The sequence below is a fragment of the Leptonychotes weddellii genome, chromosome 4 (genome assembly GCF_054177405.1).
Source record: "Leptonychotes weddellii isolate Sample4059 chromosome 4, ASM5417740v2, whole genome shotgun sequence".
Taxonomy (NCBI): Eukaryota; Metazoa; Chordata; class Mammalia; order Carnivora; family Phocidae; genus Leptonychotes; species Leptonychotes weddellii.
In genome coordinates, this window is record NC_138372.1 from 97,409,066 (window position 1) to 97,432,358 (window position 23,293).

The 23,293-nt window shown below is 38.4% G+C and overlaps 1 protein-coding gene across 1 annotated transcript in view; it reads right to left on the bottom strand.

Moving 5' to 3' along the window:
* The window catches only part of PRKDC (protein kinase, DNA-activated, catalytic subunit), a gene marked incomplete at its 5' end in the record, with an annotated part of 225,068 nt that overhangs the window by 171,783 nt on the left and 29,992 nt on the right, over positions 1-23,293 (bottom strand). Inside the window, 5 exon segments of the mRNA XM_081817118.1 lie at positions 3,897-4,004; positions 9,631-9,783; positions 10,457-10,620; positions 11,705-11,795; positions 13,840-13,946. Of these exon segments, the coding sequence (XP_081673244.1) occupies positions 3,897-4,004; positions 9,631-9,783; positions 10,457-10,620; positions 11,705-11,795; positions 13,840-13,946 (623 nt within the window).

Here is a 23,293-nt window from a genome sequence, read left to right on the forward strand (position 1 = left end):
TAAAATTGCACCCCAAATTCTATGATACCTAGGAATAAATCTAACCAAAGAGGCAAAGAATCCGTACCCAGAAAACTATAGAATACTCATGAAAGAAATTGAGGAAGACATAAAGAAATGGAAAAACATCCCATGCTGATGGATTGGAAGAACAAATATTGTGAAAATGTCTATGCTACCTAGAACAATCTACACATTCAATGCAATCCCTATCAAAATACCATGGATATTTTTCACAGAGCTGGAACAAATAATCCTAAAATTTGTATGGAACTGGAAAAGACCCCAAGTAGCCAGAGGAATGTTGAAAAAGAAAAGCAAAGCTGAGGGCATCACAATTCCGGACTTCAAGCTCTATTAGAAAGCTGTCATCATCAAGACAGTATGGTACTGGCACAAAAACAGACACACAGAGCAGTGGAAAAGAAAAGAGCCCAGAAATGGACCCTCAACTCTACGGTCAACTAATCTTCAACAAAGCAGGAAAGAATGTCCAATGGAAAAAAGACAGTCTCTTCAACAAATGGTGTTGGGAAAATTGGACAGCCACATGCAGAAGAATGAAACTGGACCACTTCCTTACACCACACACAAAAATAGACTCCAAATGGATGAAAGACCTAAATGTGAGACAGGAATCCATCAAAATCCTAGAGGAGAACACAGGCAGCAACCTCTTTGACCTCAGCCGCAGCAACTTGTTCCTAGAAACATCGCCAAAGGCAAGGGAAGCAAGGGCAAAAAGGAACTATTGGGACTTCATCAAGATAAAAAGCTTTTGCACAGCAAAGGAAACAATCAACAAAACCCAAAGACAACCTATGGAATGGCAGAAGATATTTTTAAATGACATATCAGATAAAGGGCTAGTATCCAAAGTCTATAAAGAACTTAATCAAACTCAACACCCAAAGAACAAATAATCCAATCAAGAAATGGCCAGAAGACATGAACAAACATTTTTCCAAAGAAGATATCCAAATGGCTAACAGACACATGAAAAAGTGCTCAACATCACTTGGCATCAGAGAAATACAAATCAAAAAACCTCAATGAGATACCATCTCACACCAGTCAGAATGGCTAAAAATAACAAGTCAGGAAACGACAGATGTTGGCGAGGATGCAGAGAAAGGTGAACCCTCCTACACTGTTGGTAGGAATGCAAGCTGGTGCAGCCACTCTGGAAAACAGTATGGAGGTTCCTCCAGATGTTGTAAATAGAACTACCCTACGACCCAGCAACTGCACAACTGGATATTTCCCAAAGATACAAATGTAGTGATCTGAAGGGGCACATGCACCCCAATGTTTATAGCAATAATGTCCACGACAGCCAAACTATGGTAAGAGCCAAGATGTCCATCAACAGATGAATGGATAAAGATGATGTGGTGTATATATATATGCACAATGGAATATTATGCAGCCATCCAAAAAAATGAAATCTTGCCATTTGCAACAATGTGGAGGGAACTAGAGGGTATTATGCTAAGTGAAATAAGTCAATCAGAGAAAGACAAATATCATATGATCTCACTGATATGAGGAATTTGAGAAACAAGACAGAGGACCATAGGGGAAGGGAGGGAAAAATGAAACAAGATGAAACCAGAGAGGGAGACAAACCATAAGAGACTCTTAATCTCAGCAAACAAACTGAGGGTTGGTGGAGTGGAGGGAGGTGGGAGTTATGGGGTGGCTGGGTGATGGACATTGGGGAGGGTATGTCCTATGGTGAGCGCTGTGAATTGTGTAAGACCCATGAATCACAGACCTGTACCCCGAAACAAATAATATGTTAATAAAAAAAAAAGAAAAAGAAATACAGAAACAAAAAAAAAAACAAGAAAAATCACATGGAAATGTGGTTCTGAAAATGTAAGTTTCCATAAAAGCAGTCTCCTAGAGGCGCCATTTTTAAATATCTGAAAAAAAATGCAAAGAAGGAAATTTGAATGTTTTTGTTTCCTTCTAGACCTAATTCCCTCTTAGATCTGTGTAGGAAAGGTTTAACTTGAAAAACTATACTGAACACTGAAATAAGGGAGTTCTTCTACCTAACATCCCAGTTATTTGCTACATGCAAAATCTTTGATTACAGTGCTATTTCGAATTCAAGAAGCAATTAACTGTGGAAATGTGAAGAGGTGATACTTACTGCTTCTCAGAGCAGTGGTAAATAAAGCATGTGGTGACATTAGGGAATTAGCAATTCTTCCTGGGAAACCTATAGACATGCTTTCACTCAAGCGCTGTACCAACTTCACATTTCCTCCTTTACCTTTCCTTTCCTCAACTATCTCACTTTACATTATCATGATCTTATCTGATTTCTTTCTGAAACCCTTACTTAAGCCCCTTCAAGGATCAAGAGGGCAAGAGAAACAGCTTAGACAGAAACTTCAGAACAGAAACATTAGAATAAATTCATCTGAATGAAAATAAGCTGCAAGTTAAATTTAATTAAATGTATTTATTATAGACAAGACTCACTGGTAGACACTGCAGGGAATTAAACCACAGATACCATGTCACCATCCTAATTTAAAATGTTCAGTAACTCCCACTGCCCACAACATGGCATCCAACTAGGTTAACTCTGAGAATGAAGAGAGACACATACACAACCAGTATAATCAGGACTGTCTTGGGAAAACTGGAGCATGTGGTTGCCCTACATGCAATGTTCTGCTGCTCTGCCTGACATGTCTTCCCAGCCTGCCTCGCAATATGCTCCCATGCAAGCAAAACACAACAGCCGAAATCCTCACAAACACACCAAGCACCTACTGCCTTTATTTCCTCTGTCCAGATGCCCAATGTCAAATTCCTCATTTCCTCTGGCTCCTCTCAAAGTTAACAGAAAGTGACACACACATTCAAATTGGAATCAGTTTACAAAAACATGGAATTAAAAGAAGTCTGTTTGGATGAACTTGCTATCCACTTAACTGGAGCTTCTGATTCCAAAGTCAATATATGACAAAATGAAATTATTGGATGAAAAAACAGGTAAAATCAAATACGATGACATTTAAAGGAATCCAATGTAAACTCATTTGCAAAAACTCAGAAAATTATAATAAAATCAGTGTCAAAAGACACTAAGGCTTTAGCTGACCTCCCTGCTTCTGCCTTCAATGAACTAGTGATCAAATCTTAATGATACTACTTTACAGTCTCAGGATAGTTCTACAGAAATGGATACTCTTTCTAGGGCTCTTTAGTTGTCGAATCTGAATGCAGGAGAAAACTGGATAAGCTCAAAAAATTCCTTTTACTCTTAATTATTGTACTATAGATTTTTTTTTTTTAAAAGAGGGTATTGCAACTGATGAAAAGTTTTAAGCACATTCTTATTCACTCCTACTCTACACACACACATACACACACACACACAGAGCCTTAACATAATGAAGTCTGTCAATTTACAACCACTCTCCCAAAAAAGAGGACAAAATAACAACAACAAAATGTGCAGGGGCACCTGGGTGGCTCAGTCGGTTGAGCATCTAACTCTTAGTTTTGGCTCAGGTCATGATCTCATGGGTCATGGGATCGAGGCCCATGTCAGGCTCTGCACTCAGCAGGGAGTCTGCTTGAGGATTCTCTCCCTTTGCCCCTTCCCCCACTTGTGTGTGCTCTCTCTCTCTCTCTCAAATAAATCTTAAAAAATGTGCACACTGCTTGTAGATATTTAAAAGTAACACTTCAGTAAATAACTATGGCATCCTGTCGGTTAAAATGTCATTTCACAAATTCTCTAAAACAAAAGAAAAAAGACAATATGACCTAGCTACAAGCTACATTTTGATATCTTGACAGGTAATTTTTCTTAAAGTTCTAAACATAGATCAATGCAAATAACAGGAAAAGAATCAACCATTACTTACCAATATCGTTTCTAGTAAGGCGACAGTATCCTGACTTTCAAATTTCTTATTGTTTGTGAACCAGTGAATCAGTTGCATAACTAGGGGCTCATATAGTTGCCTTGTCACCTGAAGAACAATACCATTAGAGTTTATTTTCTTTATGGTAAAGTAATTTAATATTGGAAAGAGTTCTGTCTAAATGACAGGAAAAATTAAGTAATAATACAATGGTTTTATTAGTTTCCTTTTCTAGTTAAAATTCATTGATGAACATGTTCTTTCTAGCTCTTCTTCACTGTTTCCCGAGTCCAGCAGAGAAAAATATGCATACTAAAACTTATTGTTCTTCAATTATGGAGGCAGATATTGTTTGTTTCTTAAAAATATTTATCTTCATTAATTTGATCCTAAACATGCATATAAGGTATTCTGGATCACAGACATTATCATTATTCAACTAAAAAGCAAATACTGCCAGGTGCCTGGGTGCCTCAGTTGGTTAAGCATCCGACTCTTGATATCAGCTCAGGTCATGATCTCAGGGTCATGAGATTGAGCCCCAATGCCTAGCATGGAGCCTGCTTAAGATTCTCTCTCTCCCTCTCCTTCGGCCCCATCCCCCCCACCCTGTTCTCCCTCTCCCTCTCTTTCCCAAAAAAAAGGCAAATAATGACCACGTGGTTCCCTACAGCGTGATTCACACCCTTGTGGTGACAAAATGAAAGTCAGATCAACACCCTACGTATACAAACTTTAAAGCCCATATCACAGAAGAAGAGATAAAGGACAAAGAATCAACTCTCTTACCCTGCCAAAAAGAAGGAGTAAAATCTTTACTACTTGGAGCTTGGGATGGAAAAGATCTTGGGTTCTCACTCCAACCTTCTAGAATGTAAATAAAGTTTCTCCAGGAGCAGAGAGCCTTGTGGGTCTCTGGCTTTTACAATCCCAGATGTCTGCCAGGCCTGGACTCCTCCCCTCTGAAAGATAATACCCAGGGAGACAGTACTCATCTTCCTGGAACCTTGGGAGCTTAACGTGGTGGCCTAGTCTGGTGTGACCATGTGATCTCTTGGGTAGTTAAAAGAGGTCTTATTATCCTTTTGGATCATAGCAATTACCTACACAAATGATTACACATCTAATCCTCATTATATATGAAAAGTAAAATGTTTATGGCAGAAATGAAGGCAAACTTTGTATCTTAAACATTTCTGTGTCTCAGAAGGCTAAGGCTCCTATAGAAATACCAAGAAATCCAGGGGAGTTCTATCTCCCCACTGACACTGAGCTCAAGAATGAAGCACTTTGGTACGTATATCATGTCAAAACCATGTAGAATGTCTGGGGACTCAGACTAAACAACACAGTCCTCTTGCCCTTGGATATTTTTCCCCAAAAGAGTATCTTTCTAACCTTAGGACTAATCAAAGTAAAAGTTCTTACCTTTAAAGATTTTTTAAATTAATTAATTAATTAATTAATTAATTTATTTATTTATTTGACAGAGAGAGACACAGCGAGAGAGGGAACACAAGCAGGGGGAGTGGGAGAGGGAGAAGCAGGCTTCCCGCCGAGCAGGGAGCCCGATGCGGGGCTTGATCCCAGGACCCTGGGATCATGACCTGAGCTGAAGGCAGACGCTCAACCGACTGAGCCACCCAGGCGCCCCAAGTTCTTACCTTTAAGTGTGGAAGTTTAACTTGGTCTTAAAGCATCACTTTTTTTTCCCAAAAGAATTATACTCTCTTATCCATAGTAAGTAAATTATATACATATAATACACATGCATACACACAAATGTATATATATACATATACACACCTTATAGAAATTACAGAAAATGTAGAAAACTATATCTACAATTCTATATCCCAAAGATAATGACTGAGAACATTCAAAATCACTGTAACTTTCAAAATATTTTATTTACACACATTTAAATATACATATATGCATATGTAAAAATAAATACACATTTTTGTAACCACTTTTCCTCTTAATTTTGAGTATTTTCATATAAATACATAAGCTATATCAATATTTTATTAGCTGCCTCGTATCTCATATATAGATATACCATGATCCAGTTGCCCAAATCCTATTATTAGAAATGCAGGTATTTTTGACTATTAGGAAGAAATCACTGAAAAGTCACATACACTGTTCTGAGCACATCTGTAGTAATCAAAGTATTGGTCCAGGGTGCAGGTCACCCAGCCTTTTGCTCTGCCCACCTATAGCCTGGGTCCATTCACATTCCCACCAGCCACAACTCTCAAGGTCCTTTCCCTACATGCTTGCCAACACTAAACACTGTCAATTTTTTAAAGTATTTGACAATAGGGGCGGCCTGTGTGGCTCAGCCGGTTAAGCATCTGCCTTCAGCTCAGGTCATGATCCTAGGGTCCTGGGATCCAGCCCCACATTGGGCTCTCTGTTCAGAGCTGGGGAGGCTGCTTCTCCCTCTCCTTCTGCTGGTCCCCGTGCCTGTGCTCTCTCTCTCTCTCAAATAAATAAAAAAAATCTTTAAAAAAATAATAATAAGATAAAATATTTGACAATAGATGTAAACAATATCATTTTAATTTGAATTTCCTTGTTTACTAAAAAGATGAAATATTTAAAAGTATCTTTCATTGGCTATATATCTCTCTTCATTTATCAACTGTCTATTTGTGGTTTTTTTTTTTTTTAATATTTTATTTATTTGACAGAGAGATAGCGAGAGCAGGAACACAAGCAGGGGGAGTGGGAGAGGGAGAAGCAGGCTTCCCGCGGAGCAGGGAGCCCGATGCGGGGCTCGATCCCAGGACCCTGGGATCATGACCTGAGCCGAAGGCAGACGCCTAACGACTGAGCCACCCAGGCGCCCCTCTATTTGTGTTCTTTATCCACTTGCCCATTTAAGGCTCTTTTATCCTCAGTGGAGTGTTGCAAAAAAATTTCCCTACGTTATGTACATAGAAAAATTGTGTTTTTTGTGCCATTCAGTATTTTTAAGCATTTATAAAGTCAAAACTGTCAAGACGTTAATATTTTTCTTCCATATATCTGCTTCTATATTTTGTAGGAAAATCTCCCTTTCTATGCAGACTTTAGGGAAAGACGTGGAAGGATGCCTATAATGTAATGATAATGAAGTCCATCCAAGTAGCAGAAATCACATTTTGTACATAAAAGTTTTTGAATATGCATGTTTGTGAAAACATGTTTTTACAAAGATCTGGGCATATATTCACCAACCTTTTGGCAGAGGAGAAAGGGGCTTTTCCAGGGGAATAAGAGTGGGAAAGGGGTGATGAGATGGAGATTCACTTTTAGCTTCATGTGTTTCTATATTAAGTAACATATTTTATCAATGAAAAAGACCATTCTGATCCAAAGATACACACAGACATGTTATAACTCATTACATTTTTCTGTAATATAGTTTGTTTTTCCTTCTCTTAATTTGAAATTAATTTTTCATGTTAGCCAACTGGCCTAATATGATTTACTAAATGATCCATTTCTAACTTAGAAAGCCTCTTCTACCATATATACAATTTTTATGTATACACATGAGTCCACTTGGCAGCTATAAGATCCTCCCACCAATCTATCTGTGCCTAGTTCAATGCTATTATAATTAACATGGTTTCATTTTAACATCTGCTAAGGCAAGACTTCCTTTAGTACTCTACCCTTTCAAAATTTTTCTTGGTTAGGCTCAAGCAATTATTCTTTCAGATTACTTTTTGGGTTAAAATGAAATTAATTCTGGGCTTTCTGCTGGAATGATACCAAACTTAATGACTGATTAGGGAAGAGCTGGCATTTTTTCAATATTAATTCTTCTTTTTTTTTTTAAAAAAGATTCCATTCATTTATTTGAGAGAGAGAGAGAGGGGTCACAAGCAAGGGGAGGGGCACAGGGAGAGGGAGAAGCAGGCTCCCTGCTGAGCAGGGAGCCCAATGCAGGGCTCAATCCCAGGACCCTGAGATCATGACCTGAGCTGAAGGCAGATGCTCAACTAACTGAGCCACCCAGGTGCCCCACAATATTGATTCTTCTATCTCAAGTACCGAGCATGCTCATTTTATATTCATAAAATATACATCACCTGGCATATTAAAATTTATTTATAGACATTTTATATATATATATTTGATGCTATTAATGAGATGCTGTAAACATATTTACATATTTTCCAAGTGGTCAATACTAATATTAAAGATATATAAGAATGCTGGGATGCCTGGGTGGCTCAGTCAGTCGAGTGTCTGACTTTTGATGTAGGCGCAGGTCATGATCTCAGTGTTATGACATCAAGCCCAGTGTCAGGCTCCACGCTGAGGGTGGAGCCTGTTTAAGATTCTCTCTCTTTCTCTCCCTCTGCCCCTCCCCCCCAGTTCTCTCTCTAAAAGAAAAAAATATATATATGTATGTATTTATGAGAATACTCATATATGAGAATTTTGTAATTCATCAGCTTCTTCCTTTACTAACTCCTCGAGTTTAGCAGTTGGTATTTTTGGGCTTTCCAGGTTTAATAAAAAAAATTATAATCAAAATAATAATCTCTTCTCCTTCCTTTCTACTGTCCTTGTCCTCAGGGAACTCAGCCTGGTGAGAGGCTCAAATACTAACCACTTCAAATAATTAATTAAATGCACGTGAAGTAATACTAAACAACCACTCCATACTACAGGAACTGCTCTGGTTAGGTGCTGGAGGTGCCCCTCAACAGGCCAACTCACTGCCTCACCTTGGGCTTCTGTCCTGGCCCAAGCACAAGGCATTAGTGCCTCATGCCTGGGGATGATTTGGCTCTAGTCTTCAGGGAGACATTCTTTATCGTATTAAAGATAACATTAAACTCTTCCTAGTTTAGCAGGACAAATACCTTTTAGGCTTCTATGGTGACAATCACTGCTTCTGAAATCTGATTCTGTGGTGAATTTCCAGTTTTAAACAAAAATCCTATTTATTCACAGCACATCTTAATACTTTGCTGGATTGTATTCATTTATATATGGTGAAGAATGTTCCATCTATATTTTCAAATGAGGTTTTGTTTTTTTTTTTTTTTTTTTAAGATTTTGTTTATCAGAAAGAGAGAGAGCGCACAAGCAGGGGGAGTGGCAAGCAGAGGGAGAAGCAGTCTCCCTGTGGAGCAAGGAGCCCAATGTGGGGCTCCATCCCAGGACCCTGGGATCATGACCTGAGCCGAAGGCAGACGCTTAATGACTGAGCCACCCAGGCGCCCCTCAAATGAGTTTTTCATTTAGTTTCCTTTTTTATGTGTGCACCCTAGTATCAGAGATATACTAGCTTCATCAACTGAACTGAGAATTCTAGTTTTTTCTCCTTCATTGCAGCAATGGAGAATTTACCACAAATTCATCAGGCAGAGGCCATTTGTCAACATTTGCAATCTTGTACATGGTTACTTATCTCTCCTTCACTCCTTGAGACTGTAAGTCCCTACATGAGGGGAGACTGCCAACTCAGCTTTAGATGCCTACCCTATCAGTAACTGTTCAGTGATTCATTCCCAAATTGTGGCACATTAAAAATCACCAGGAGAGCTTTTAAAAGTCCCAATCCCTAAGGTCAAATCCCTGAGGAATTAAATCAGTCAGAAGGGGCAGCAGCCAAGTAGCAGTATTTAAGATCCCCAGGGCATTCCAACCTGCAGCAAGCTCTGACGATCACTGAACTAGACCCAACTTTGCAACTGTGTCAGATTCAAAATCATTCACTTACCTGATCTACATCACATGCAAGTTGAAGTAGCACAGGAAAAGTTCGCTTGTAGAGCTGGTACATGGGTGGGAAACCTTGATCACCTTCAGGCATTTGAGTGGCTTTTCCCAACATAAACATAACCATGCTGTGTAAAAGCTCACAAGCCGCAACCTAAAATAAGCCAGGAGTTCAACCGAGTTTAAGTTTCCAGGTTTACAAGGGAAGAATATTTTGAAATGTTAACTCCATTTAGCCCTTTAAAAAGAAACTTTTTACAGCAGATGTAAAATATATAAATTTATATAATTATACTTAACTGGAAGTAGCACTTCTTGTGTAAAATTAACGCTCTGGGCACTTTAGTCTGTATCCAAGAGGTAAGAATTGAAACTTAAAAGATTTAGACAAATTGGGACTAGTGCATTCATAGAAATATATTTCACTGTGGCCATTACTACAGAACTTTGCTTCAATTGTTAACACATTTTCAACCATCACTTTTAGTAAATATACTTTTAAAGTACTTCAGAAATTTACAAATGAATTTCATAAAAACTTGAGATTATGTGTTTCTAATCTCCCAGGTTAAGGAGATAACGGTGCACAGACTGGAAATCACTTTTAAATGCCCTTTGTACTGTATTTTCTATTATGAACAGTCTTGGTGTATTAATGTTTTGCCAGGTTATTATCTATTAGATATTTCCTTTTTATCAGTGACAACTACTTCTGATAACTGAATCATTGTCTAATTACCATATTATGGAAAATATAAAATTAATGATATTGGAATTCAGGGTTTTAAAAAGCAGAGATTCTAAATAATGTGTAATGAAAAAAGTACTTTAGTTTGTCTGTCGCTAGCTGAAAGAGCTAATTCTGTGACCCGAGGCAAGAACACATCCAGATAAATGACAGGTTTCATTTCTATAAATGGTACTGCAAAACTGAGTCTTTTTTCTCTGTCCCATGCCACACATTTCTTCATCATTTCATCTGAGGATGCAACTGTTAAAAAAAATCAGGAAGAGCATGTTTTCATTCAAAATCTTTCTAATAGCAATTGCTCTACAATTCATTAGTGAAAGAAGAGTGTGTTAAGTATGTTATTCATCTTTCCTTTTCTGTTTTGTTTTACTTCAGACATGTAACTACAACATTAGAAACCACTGACAAACTATTTCTAACTTCGATTTAAAGTAAAATTATTTTTTGGGGTGCCTGGGTGGCTCAGTTGTTAAGTGTCTGCCTTCGGCTAGGGTCATGGTCCCAGGGTCCTGGGATTGAGTCCCACATCGGATTCCCTGCTCAGTGGGAAGCCTGCTTCTCCCTCTCCCACTCCCCCTGCTTGTGTTCCCTCTCTCACTGTCTGTCAAATAAATAAATAAAATCTTTAAAAAAAAAAAAAAAGTAAAATTATTTTTAAACAAATTTAACAGTCTAGAATGTTTAATTTCCATTTTCAGTAAGAATTATTTTAGGTGTTATATGGAAAAATGATAAAAGAACAATATTTTTATTAAAAATCTCCCCTTTGTAAAACTTATTTTCTCAGTATAGGTTCTAACTTCCTAAATAACCAAAAGTCACTAGTATACTTAATATGAAATTTCAAAACTAAAAATACACATGAATTTTTACTAATCTAAAATATTGATTCCAGTCAAAAACACTCTAGAAATATCCAAATACTAAGAATATCGTATTTTTTTTTATGTAATGTTAATCACCATACATTACATCATTAGTTTTTGATTAGTGTAAGAATATTGGATTTAAAAAAGATTAACTTTGAATTCCTGACACAATGTTTAATATTTTTAAAAAAATGTCAAACTAGATTCTGTTTCAAAATGGAAAATGTACTTAACAAATCAGGCTAGAACATTTTCCCAACTAGTAGTGAATTATCCAGATTGCATGGGTATAGTCAAAGCATTTCATTAGGCAAAATACTGTTCTTTGTAATCTTATTTGAAAATATATAAATCACATATAGGAGCAAATACCAGAATATACCATGATCTTTACACATCCAAATTAAAGTACAAATACATCTACAGAGGTAAATTTATTTTAAAGCAAAGTTTACCTGTTAGGAGATTTTTGTTTATTTGTCCTCCTAGAAAGCCAAGCATTTGTACTACTCTAATCCTTATTTCTTCTAAGGACAGTGCTTCATTCTGCAAATTTGAACAATGATATACATGTGATGATAACAGAGTTAAAAATTAAGAGAATTATGAGAGGAAAAAATAAACTATTTTACGACCCTCTCTGTTATTAATGTCTCTTAATGGCTCATTATATCTACATAGTACTGCTGTTAATATTATTGCAAATTCATGGAAACAAGTCACATGTTTTCCAGTTTTGCAGTCATATATCCATTTCCAAGGCCAGCAGTTCCAAAGTGTTGGCAGGACCCTTTATACCCTTAAAAAATACTGAAGATCCCCAAAGAACTTTTAAAGTGGGTCATATTTATCAGTATTTATCATACTAGAGATTAAAACCTTGACATTGTTATTATTTTATTTAAAAATATGAAACCCATTACACGTTAACAAATGACATAGTTTTAGGAAAAGTAACTGTATTTTCCAAATAAAATTTAAAAACCTCAGGAAAGTGACACTTTCACATTTGTGCATCTCTTTGTCTGGCTCACTAGAAAACAACTATGGTGATACGTTGTTTGGGCCACGCTTGGAAGAGAGCGGTGTATTTTAATAATCTTTTTAGATAACTGTGGTTATTCTTTGACACTACTCTAAAACTGAACAAGTGGTAAGGTCTGTTACATTAAAATCCATTGGTCTATCTTGCACTTTGAGCGGATTTTTTTTTACCCATGCATGATTTGGTAGCATAATGTACTGGTCATCTCAAAATATTGGTTTACTCGGTTATGCAGATCTTCCAAATGTTGACACATTTCATTACATATGGAAAAAAAAAATCACATTTGTTAATATCACCAATCTCTTCAGAAAAATCTTTAAGTACTGAGAAGCTGTCAAGCTCATGGTGATGGTTTCAAGTTTTCCAAAATTTAATTTTTGTTTAAAAAGCTTGAATTTTATCATTGGCAACAAATAATCTCAAATGTTTTCTTTGAAGTGACAGGCTCACTCTATTTATTTTAGATAAAATCTCTGCCAAATACTGAATAGCTACAGTTTGTCTTGTCAGTTGTTCTTTCAAGTAAAAATGGTGTTCATGAAATAAGTCGCTACTTGAGCTCACAGCTCAAAGCATCACAAAAGTGCTTTTCCTGAAGAGAACTGTTACACTGCACTATGCGGTAGACTGTTTTATGCATACTTCCTGTTTCATCACACAGAACATTAAAAAGACATGCCTTCAAGGGTCAAGATTTAATAAAGTGCTAAGGAACCAACAGTGTTACCCACCATTACACCACAGTGCAAATGTCACTGAGTAAAAATAGTTTTGGCCTTGTACCCTGGAACCCACAGGGGTCCTCACTTCAAGAACCACTCTCCTAGAGAATATGGGATTATGTATCTGTAAAGAAATTTTATTTGCAAAACTCGAGGTATTCTCAAGTAATTTTAACTTGCCTTATTTATATGTGATAAAATAACTTAAATATTTTAGACAGACATTTCCAGTTGTATGCAGTCTCTCAATCAAAAGCTGTCAAAGATAATGAGGTAGAAAGAATTTACCCTGGAGCTTGCATTATCAGTTCTAAACATAAGAAGTTTTTCAAATTTTAATTTTCACTTCATACCTAAAATACATATTTTCTCTATACTGTTTTCTCTTTATTCTTTTTTTCCTATTACATTATACGCCACATCTCAAAAACCTGATCTTAAGAAATCATCACCAAAAAACACAAAAACTGGCATGAATTAAATTTGATAAAATGATGTATTTTAAGATCTAGTATGTAAATGATTCACTCTTACATACCCATATCAATATTCTGATTGCTTATTGAATATGAAACATACTACTTTTTATTATCCACTAAATACATCTGAAGGTGAAGAAAACAGGAAAACAAGATCAAGACAATAAACCAAAGAGTTAATATTTCTTACATTCTTACAGCTAAAAACATATTGAAATTATTTCTATACTGCAATTTATATATAAGAATTAACATTTTAAATGAAGATTTTTACTTTTCATAAGCATTAGAATCTAATCTCTGCATTGTTTAAGGTAAAGAAAATACAAGGGATTTCTTACTGATGAAATGTTCTTTGTCTTTTTCAGATGCTTTAATAAAACTTTATTAAATCCTTTCTGGGCAGCTTGAGAAAGTGCTGACACCTCCCAATTGTTCTTGGTCTCATCTATCAACAGTAAACAAAAATCAATTTTAAATAGCATTCATTCAGTTTTTTGATGAATACTAGGGAACACACAATATTGCCAAATAGAAGCATTAAAATCCTAATTTTAATTATGGTTAAAATGTTTTGACAACAAAAGGAAATTATAGTGGTTGTCCTGGTTTAAATATCATTGTCTACTAAAAGGAACATGGTTCTTTGGAGAAGTGGCTAACTCCAGAGACTGGGCAGACCTGTATTTATAAGAGGAGCCTGAATCACTTTGTGGTTCCAGAAGTAAGGAGCTGCTTGAAGAAATGCAGCCAGCCCCCATTCTTTATATGAAAGCCAAATTGAAACAATCTGAGCTTCAAAATTAATAATAATAAAAGATTGGAGTCATTGGAAAAGTAAGGATCCACAAGTCCCTACTAATAAAAATAGGTGAGAAAAGAAAGTTACTGCTTATAGTAAAATGCCAACTAGTATACAGGAATGATGGAGTTGGAAAATTACTATTTTGCAACGATCACAGCATTAATGAATATTAGGAATAATCATCAAGGGACACTAAAACTATTATGGTGAAAACTCAAAGAGAAGCAATGAGGAGCTGTAAAATATCTCCTTATAAATTTTTTTGAAATGATCATAAACTTAGAGAAAATTTTAAAGTATGGTACAAAACTTCCTTCCTGAACCACTTAAGAGTAAATTACCAACCTGATGCCCCACCATCCCTGAATATTTCAGTCCTGCAAGGACATTCTATGTGACAGCCATGTCAACTATCCAAATCTGGATACTTGTCTTGAGACATGACCCACAATTAATCCTCAGCTCCATTCATGTTCCAGCATCGATCCTAATAACGTCTTTAGTTCAGAACCATGTCATATTTAGTTGTCCTGTCTTTTTAGTATCCTTTAAACTGAAACAGTTCTTCAGTCTTCCCTTGAATTTCATGATTTGAACACTAAAAAATTATATGCCAGGAATTTTGTATACTGTCCCTCTATTTGATTTGTCTAATGTTTTCTCATGATTAGATTCAGGTTGTAGAAGCCAGTTTAACATTTTACTAGTTCCTTTATTACTACTGAGTTAAATAAAATCTTTGACACGTGCACTTTATACCAATGTAGAGTTATAGTTTTAAAGCTATAAAGTTATTTTTCACTAGTTCTGGAGATGTCCAGTGGATTGGCTGACAGAGCCAGGTAAGCTGCTTTGCTGGAAGACACCTCAGAGATGGTTTAATCCCAGCATGTCTTTTCTTGGCTCCCGGAGTGAATCCCAAATGATAACAGAACCTTACCTCTGCTTTCTCTTTGTCTAGTTCTCCTCTCTATAATTTTGTGCTTTTGGTTTGCTTATGCCCAGTAAGCTCGTCTCCATGGGTTGAAGCAATAACTAAGAATTTCTCTGCTTATCACTTTGTGACCTTTTGTGTTACGGATGTTAGAGATCCACTAGCTGATGGTCCAGAGATAAAGAGAGGATCTGGATTTTTGTTTGTTTTGGGTTTTTTGGTATTTTTTCTTTGAGCTCAAATTAGTTCAGAATTTCACACACTGGGAAAAACAGCTCTTTGATATCTGGACTGGTCAGTGTTTTGTCTCACTCTTGAGTCTCTTGTCTCACTCTTGAGTCTCTTGAGCTATGACTCAAATTGCAGAACTAAAGCAATATGCTCTGCATCTGCTGGCGTATATATGTGCCTGAATTGACAAAGGCCTTTACTTCTCCCTACGTGCATAATGTTCTCCTATATTTGGAGGGTATTAATAGATTAGATAATAAAGTCTCTTTAAAGACCTCTGTTGTGCCTTATAAAGTAAAATGTAAAATGAATATTCCTGTAATTCTGTGAAAATGCTTTCAGCATTCACTATAAGGCTTTAAATGTGCCATACTTTAAAAAAAAATCTTAGAAAAACTAATTCAGAAACATTTTAGGAAACCATATTACATAATTAAGGCACATCTTTGGTAAATGAGACAAGTTTAATAATTTTGGTTTAAACTTTTAAAATGGGCATTCTTAAGGGGCGCCTGGGTGGCTCAGTTGGTTAAGCGACTGCCTTCGGCTCAGGTCATGATCCTGGAGTCCCGGGATCGAGTCCCACATCGGGCTCCCTGCTCAGCAGGGAGTCTGCTTCTCCCTCTGACCCTCTTCCCTCTCATGCTCTCTCTCGCAAATAAAAAAAATCTTAAAAAAAAAAAAAAAGAAAAAATGGGCATTCTTAAGATGGCGGGAGAGTAGGGGACCTTGTTTCATCTGGTCCCTCGAATTTAGCTGGGTATCTATCAAACCATTCTAAACACCCACAAATTCAGCCTGAGAGATGTAAGAAAATATATCTGGAACTCAAGAAGCAGGAAAACAACTGCTGGGGCACCTGGGTGGCTCAGTTGGTTAAGCGGCTGCCTTCAGCTCAGGTCATGATCCCAGGGTCTTGGGATCGAGCCCCATGTCGGGCTCCCTGCTCGGTGGAGAGTCTGCTTCTCCCTCTCCCTCTGCCTGCCTCTCTGCCTACTTGTGCTCTCTATCTCTCTGTCAAATAAATAAATAAAATCTTTAAAAAAAAAAAAAAAAGAAAAGAAAAACAACTGCTTTTTGCAAGGTAAGAGGTGCAGAGTCATGAATCTGCAGGGAGCTACTGGAAGATAAATGGAGGGGGAGGGAGCCTCCATAAGTTGGCTCCTGGAAAGTGATAGAACACCAGAGCACAAAATTGGGACCCTTAGAAATCTGCTCCAGTGAAAGACATCCCTTTCTAAAAGGGGCTCAGGGTCATTGTAGTTTCCAGATCCCAGGAGACACAGAAAGAACTGGGGTGCCTGAACCGACAGAGAGCCCAGGAAGTGGAGTGGGGAAACTGGTTATGGTCAGCAGGCCCAGAAGGGACTCTCATCTCCGGTGGACATAAACTGTAAGCAAGGCCGGTAGGGAGACGGCTCTTTGAGCACCCTGAAAAGGACTAGAAGGTGCAGGCCGTTTACCATCCCGATAGGGATGAAACGGCTGTGCCCACAACTGGGCAGCAGCTCTCAGGGTGGTGGTGGCGGTGGACAGGGCAGTAGGGCAGCACCCAACCGTGACCTGAGAGCAGCGCAGAAGGGTGCGCGCGTGAGCCCAAACCACTTGCGGTTGCAAAGACACAAAGTGCAGAGACACTCCAGGGTCCCTTGAACTCCCCACCTCCCTGGAGAGTTGCAGTGGGCACGAGCCATGGGAGTCTGCAGAGTCTGGCGCACACAGAAGTGGAGACAGTTTGACCAGGACGGTTTACTGAAGAGGGGGGACCGCAATCTTGCGGCTCTGGGCTGGAGATGTGGGCATGGCCATTTTTGCTCTGACCCTCTGAAGAGGTGTGGAAAACTTCCTGGGAACAGAAGCCACACAGACGACCAGCTTACATTGAACCAACTCTGCCTAGGCAAAGATACCTGAGAAGCAACACAGCACAACCCTCCACGAGAAGATAGACTGGAGGTACAGGTGAATGACAAGCTTATGGATCCCACAAGACTGTAAAACTCTAGCACCAGCAGAAAATAGTAAATTGAGCTCCAGGTGTTTCTTCACAACTCATTTATCCTTCAAACTAAAATTTTCCATTTCTTTTCTTTTTTTACCTTTTTGCTGTTTCAACTAAATTCTTATTTTACCCACTTACATTTTAAGTCACTTTTTAACTTCTATTTTTTCACATGCTTCATTCCAGTCCTTTTTTCACTCTATTCAATTTTGTTGAATATATAAATATATACATATATAAAGTTTTGCTTTCTTTGCAATTTTGGGATGTAGTGTCTTCTAACACACAGACCAAAATTCAATCAGGAACAAGTGAATCACCCTGCTTTGTCCACACTGTGAGATTAGAGTCTCTCTTCCCCATCCTTTTTTATTGTTTAGTTTCATTTTGGCTTTGTTTGTTTTTCTGTGGTGGCATCTAACCACTTTGGATTTTTTTCCAGGGTGCATTTTGCTTGGGTCATGGTTGACATTTTAGACTCTGTTCATTTGCTCACTCATCCTTCCCTGGACAGAATGACTAGAAGGAATTCACAACAAAGGAAAGAACCAGAGGCAATGTTATTTGCCACAGAGCTAATCAATATGGATATAAGTAAGATGTCAGAATTCATGATAGCAATTATAAACTTAATAGCTAGGCTTGAGGGGCCCCTGGGTAGCTCAGATGATTAAGCGTCTGCCTTCGGCTCAGGTCATTATCCCAGGGTCCTGGGATCAAGCCCCACATTGGGCTCCTGGCTCATCAGGGAGCCTGCTTCTGCCTCTCCCCCTGCTCATGCTCTCTCTCTCTGTATCGCTCTGTCTCAAATGAATAAATAAAATCTTTAAAAAAAATAGCTAGGCTTGAAAGAAAAGCATAAATGACAATACAGAATCTCTAAAGGCAGAAATGAGAACTAATCAGGTGGAACTTAAAAATGCTATGAATGAGATGCTCTAACAGCTAAGGTCAATAAAGCAGAGGAGAGAATAAGTGATCTAGAGGACAGGCTGATGGAAAGGAAGGAAGTTGAGGAAAAGAGAGAAAGACAACTAACAGCCCATGAAGAAAGCCTTTGAGAATTTAATGATTCCTTGAAACAAACCAATGTTAGAATTATTGGGATTAAAAGGGCGTGGAGAGAGAGAGGGCTGGAAGGTACATTTGAGCAAATCATGGCTGAGAACTTCCCTAAACTGGGGAAGGAAACAAGCATTCATGTCCAAGAAGCAGAGAGGACCCCTCATAAAATAACAAAATAGATCAACACCCTGAAATATAATAGTGAAGCTTGCAAATCATCGAGAAAAAGAAGCCATACTGAGAGCACAGCTAGGAAGAGGAGGTTCCTCACCTACAGACGGAGGAACGTAAGAATAACATCAGACCTATCCACAGAAACCCGGCAAGCCAGAAAGGGCTGACAAGATATGATATATTCAGGGTACTCAATGAGAAGAACATGCAGCCAAGAATACTTTATCCAGCAAGGCTGTCATTCAGAACTGAAAGAGAGAGAATATCCAGGACAGACAGAAAGTGAAGAATATGTGACCACCAAGCCAGCCCTGCAAGAATATTAAGGGGGATTCTGTATGCAAAGAGAGACCCGAAGAGTAACACAGACCAGAAGGTAACAGAGACAATCTACAGAAACAGGGACTTTACAGGCAATACAATGGCACTAAATTCGTATCTTTCAACGTTACTCTGAATGTAAATGGGCTAAATGCTCCAACCAAAAGACACAGGGTATCAGATTGGATAAAAAAGCAAGAACCATCCATATGCTGTCTACAAGAGACTCATTTTAGACCTAAAGACACCTCCAGACTGAAAGTGAGGGGTTGGAGAAACATTTACCATGCTAATGGACCCCAAAAGAAAGCTGGGGTAGCAATCCTTATATCAAACAAATTAGATTTTAAACCAAAGACTATTGTAAGAGATGTAGAGGGACACTATATCATACTTAAAGGGTCTATCTAACAACTATAAATATGTCAACGTGGGAGCAGCCAATTATATAAAACAGTTAATAACCAAAATAAAGAAATACATTGATAATAATACATTAATAGTAGGGGACTTCAATACCCCACTCACAGCAATGGAGATCATCTAAGCAGAAGATCAACAAAGAAACAAGGGCTTTGAATGACACACTGGACCCGATGGACTTCGCTGGTGTGTGTGTGTATATATATATATATACATATATACACACAGAACATTCCATCTTAAATCAACAAAATACTCATTCTTCTCAGTGCACATGGAACTTTCTCCAAAATAGATCACATACTGAATCACAAATCAGGTCTAGACCGATACCAAAAGACTGAGATTATTCCCTGCAATTTTCAGACCACAATGCTTTCAAACTTGAACTCAATTTAATCACAAGAAGAAATTTAGAAGGAACTCGAACACTTGGAGGCTAAAGAGCATTCTGCTAAAGAATGAATGGGTCAACCAGGAAATTAAAGAGGAACTTAAACAATTCATGCAAACTAATGAGAATGAAAATACATTGGTTCAAAATCTATGGGTTACTGCAAAGGCAGTCCTAAGATAGCAGTACATAGCAATCCAAGCCTCTCTCAAAAAATACAAATTAAAAAAAAATAAAATTTCAAATAAAAAAAAGGTCTATTTTGTCTAATAGAAATACTACTACTCTGGCTTTTCTTTTTTAATTTCCAGTTGCAGAGAAGATCTTTCCATCCCTTCACTTTCAGTCTGTATGTGTCTTTTTGTCCTTTGGTCTGACGTGAGTCATTATAGGCAGCATATTGATGGGTCTTGTTTAGTTTTAGTTTTTTTAATCCATTCACCTTTTGTCTTTTGATTGAAGCAATAGTCCATTTACATTTAAAGTAATTACTGATAGGTATGTACTTATTGCCATTTTGTTCATTGTTCTCTGGTTGTGTTATAGTTCTCATTCCTTTCCTCTTCTCTTGCTCTCTTACCTTGTGATATGATGACTTTCACTGCATTTTTGGGTTCCTTTCTCTTTATTATTTGTGTATCTACTATAGGTTTTTGAGTTGTGGTTACCATGAGGTTTATAACACCCTATGTATATAGCAGTCTATTTTTTTTTTTTTAAAGATTTTATTTATTTATTTGAGAGAGAGAGAATGAGAGACAGAGAGCACGAGAGGGAAGAGGGCAGAGGGAGAAGCAGACCCCCTGCTGAGCAGGGAGCCCGATGTGGGACTTGATCCAGGGACTCCAGGATCATGACCTGAGCCGAAGGCAGTCGCTTAACCAACTGAGCCACCCAGGCGCCCTATAGCAGTCTATTTTAAATTGATGGTCACTAGGGGCACCTAGGGGGCTCAGTCGGGTTAAGTGTCTGCCTTCAGCTCAGGCCATGATCTCAGGGTCCTGGGATTGAGCCCAACGTCAGGCTCCCAGCTCAGTGGGGAGTCTGCTTCTACCTCTCCCTCTGTCTCCTCCTGCCCCACCCCCATGCTCTGTCTCTCTCTCAAATAAAATCTTTAAAAAAAAATTGATGGTCATTTATGATTGAACATATTCTAAAAGTAGCACATTTTTACTCCCCCCCATGTTTTTTACTCAGTATTTTTTTTTACTCAATATTTTTACATCTTTTTATTTTGCATACCTCTTAACTATCATAGGTATAATTGATTTTACTACTTTTGTTTAGTGATTAATCCACTATTTTCACTATGTATTTACCTTTACTAGTGAGATTTGTATTTTTATGTATTTTCTTGTTACTAATTAATGCCCTTGCTTTTCAACTTAAAGAAGCCCCTTTAACATTTCTTGTAAGGCCTGGCTTATAGTGATAAACTCCTTTAGTTTTTGTTTGTCTGGGAAACCTCTCTCTCCTTTAATTCTGAATGATAACCTCACTGGGAAGAGTATTCTTTTTTTTTTAAAGATTTTATTTATTTATTTGACAGAGAGATAGAGAGAGAACACAAGTAGGCAGAGTGGCAGGCAGAGGGAAAGGGAGAAGCAGGCTCTCTGATGAGCAGGGAGCCCGATCCGGGGCTCGATCCCAGGACCCTGGGATCATGACCCGAGCTGAAGGCAGCCACTTAACTGAGCCACCCAGGCGCCCCTGGGAAGAGTATTCTCGATTGTAGTTTTTTTTTTTTTTTCCATCACTTTAAATATATCATGCCACTCTCTTCTGGTCTGCAAAGTTTCGGCTGAAAAATCAGCTCACAGACTTGTGGGGTTCTCCTTCTATATAATTAGTTGCTTTTCTCTTGCTGCTTTCAAGATTTTATTGTTATTTTTTTGCCATTTTAATTATGTGGCTTGCTATGGACCTCTTTGGGTTCATCTTGTTTAGAACTTTCTGTGCCTCCTGGACCTGGATGTCTATTTCCTTCCCAAGGTTAGGAAGTTTTCAGCCATTATTTATTCAAGTAAAATTTCTGCCCCTTTGTCTACTTCTTCTTCATAGACTCCCATAGTGCCTATGTTAGTATGCCTGATGTTGTCCCAAAGAGCCCTTATTCTTATTTTTAAAAATTCATTTTTCTTTTCCTATCATTTTCCTGTTTCATTTGAGTAATTTCCACCACCCGGTCTTCTAGATCACTGATCCATTCTTCTATATCATCTAATCTGCTGGCTGTGAGGGCCGGCTATGACTGTTCTGGGTATACTGGTGGTGGGGCTGCCCCTGCAAGGCAGGAGCTGATGGTGGGGAGACAGTCTTGGCTGAGGTTGCCTACAGGGTGTGGTGGGGTTGGAGCCACATGGGGTTGGGGAGCACTGGTCCAGGCCAAAGTCACCTGCCAGTACAGTGGGGTGGGAGCCATTTTGGAGGGGTGTCTGCCAAGGTGGGCAGGTTGCACAGGGCTGGTTCACAGAGGAAAACCAGCGCAGGGTAATTGGTGCCAGCAAGACAGAGTGTCAGACCTGGCATCCATTAACACTTCCATTCCCAGAGAAAGTTCCTACATAGCCCTACCCCTCCAGCATACATTCTTAAATCAGTCAATAAATCTCCTTCACATATGGCCCAGGTGCTTTTCAAACTGCTGCCTCTGTGCTCGGTCTCAGAGTGAGTGAGTCTGTGTACGGGCCCTTTAAAAGTGCAGTCTTGGTTTCTCATAGCCTTCCAGCTCTTCCAGAATTAAGTCTCAGTGGTTTTGAAAGTCATATGTCATGGGGCTCATCTTCCTGGTACAGGTTCCCAGGGAAGGGTGCCCAATATAGGGTTTGAACCCTTTGCTCCTCAGGGAGGACCTCCACACCTATGATATTCCTCCTGCTTGTGGGTCACTGCACTGGGAGTAAGGGTCTTGGCCAGTCTTCACCTCTGCCCTTCCTGTCTCAATGTGACTTTTTATCTTTAGCTATAAAAGAGCTGTTTTGTTAGTCTCAGGTCATTCTCAGAGAGAGGTGCTTTATATGTGATTGTAGCTTCAGTGTGTCCATGGGAGGAAGTGCACTCAGGATTCTCCTACTCCACCATCTTGATCCTCCCCTGTGATTATCTTCTTTTGCTGATCCAAATTATCCCCAATTTGGCCTGTGACATTTCTCCATCATTCTTTGAACACTTCCTTAATTTCCTGATGTCTCAGAAAATATAATATTCTAGGTTTATCTTGTATTTTCCCTGTTCCAAGCTGGAGCCAGTCATCTCTTCAAGGAGTACTGGTTTCTTTTAGGGTAAAATGATATTTATTTATTTATTTATTTAAAGATTTTATTTATTTATTTGACAGAGAGAGATCAGAGAGAGAGGGAACACAAGCAGGGGGAGGGGGAGAGGGAGAAGCAGTCTTCCTGCTGAGCAGGGAGCCTGATGTGGGGCTCGATCCCAGGACCCTGGGA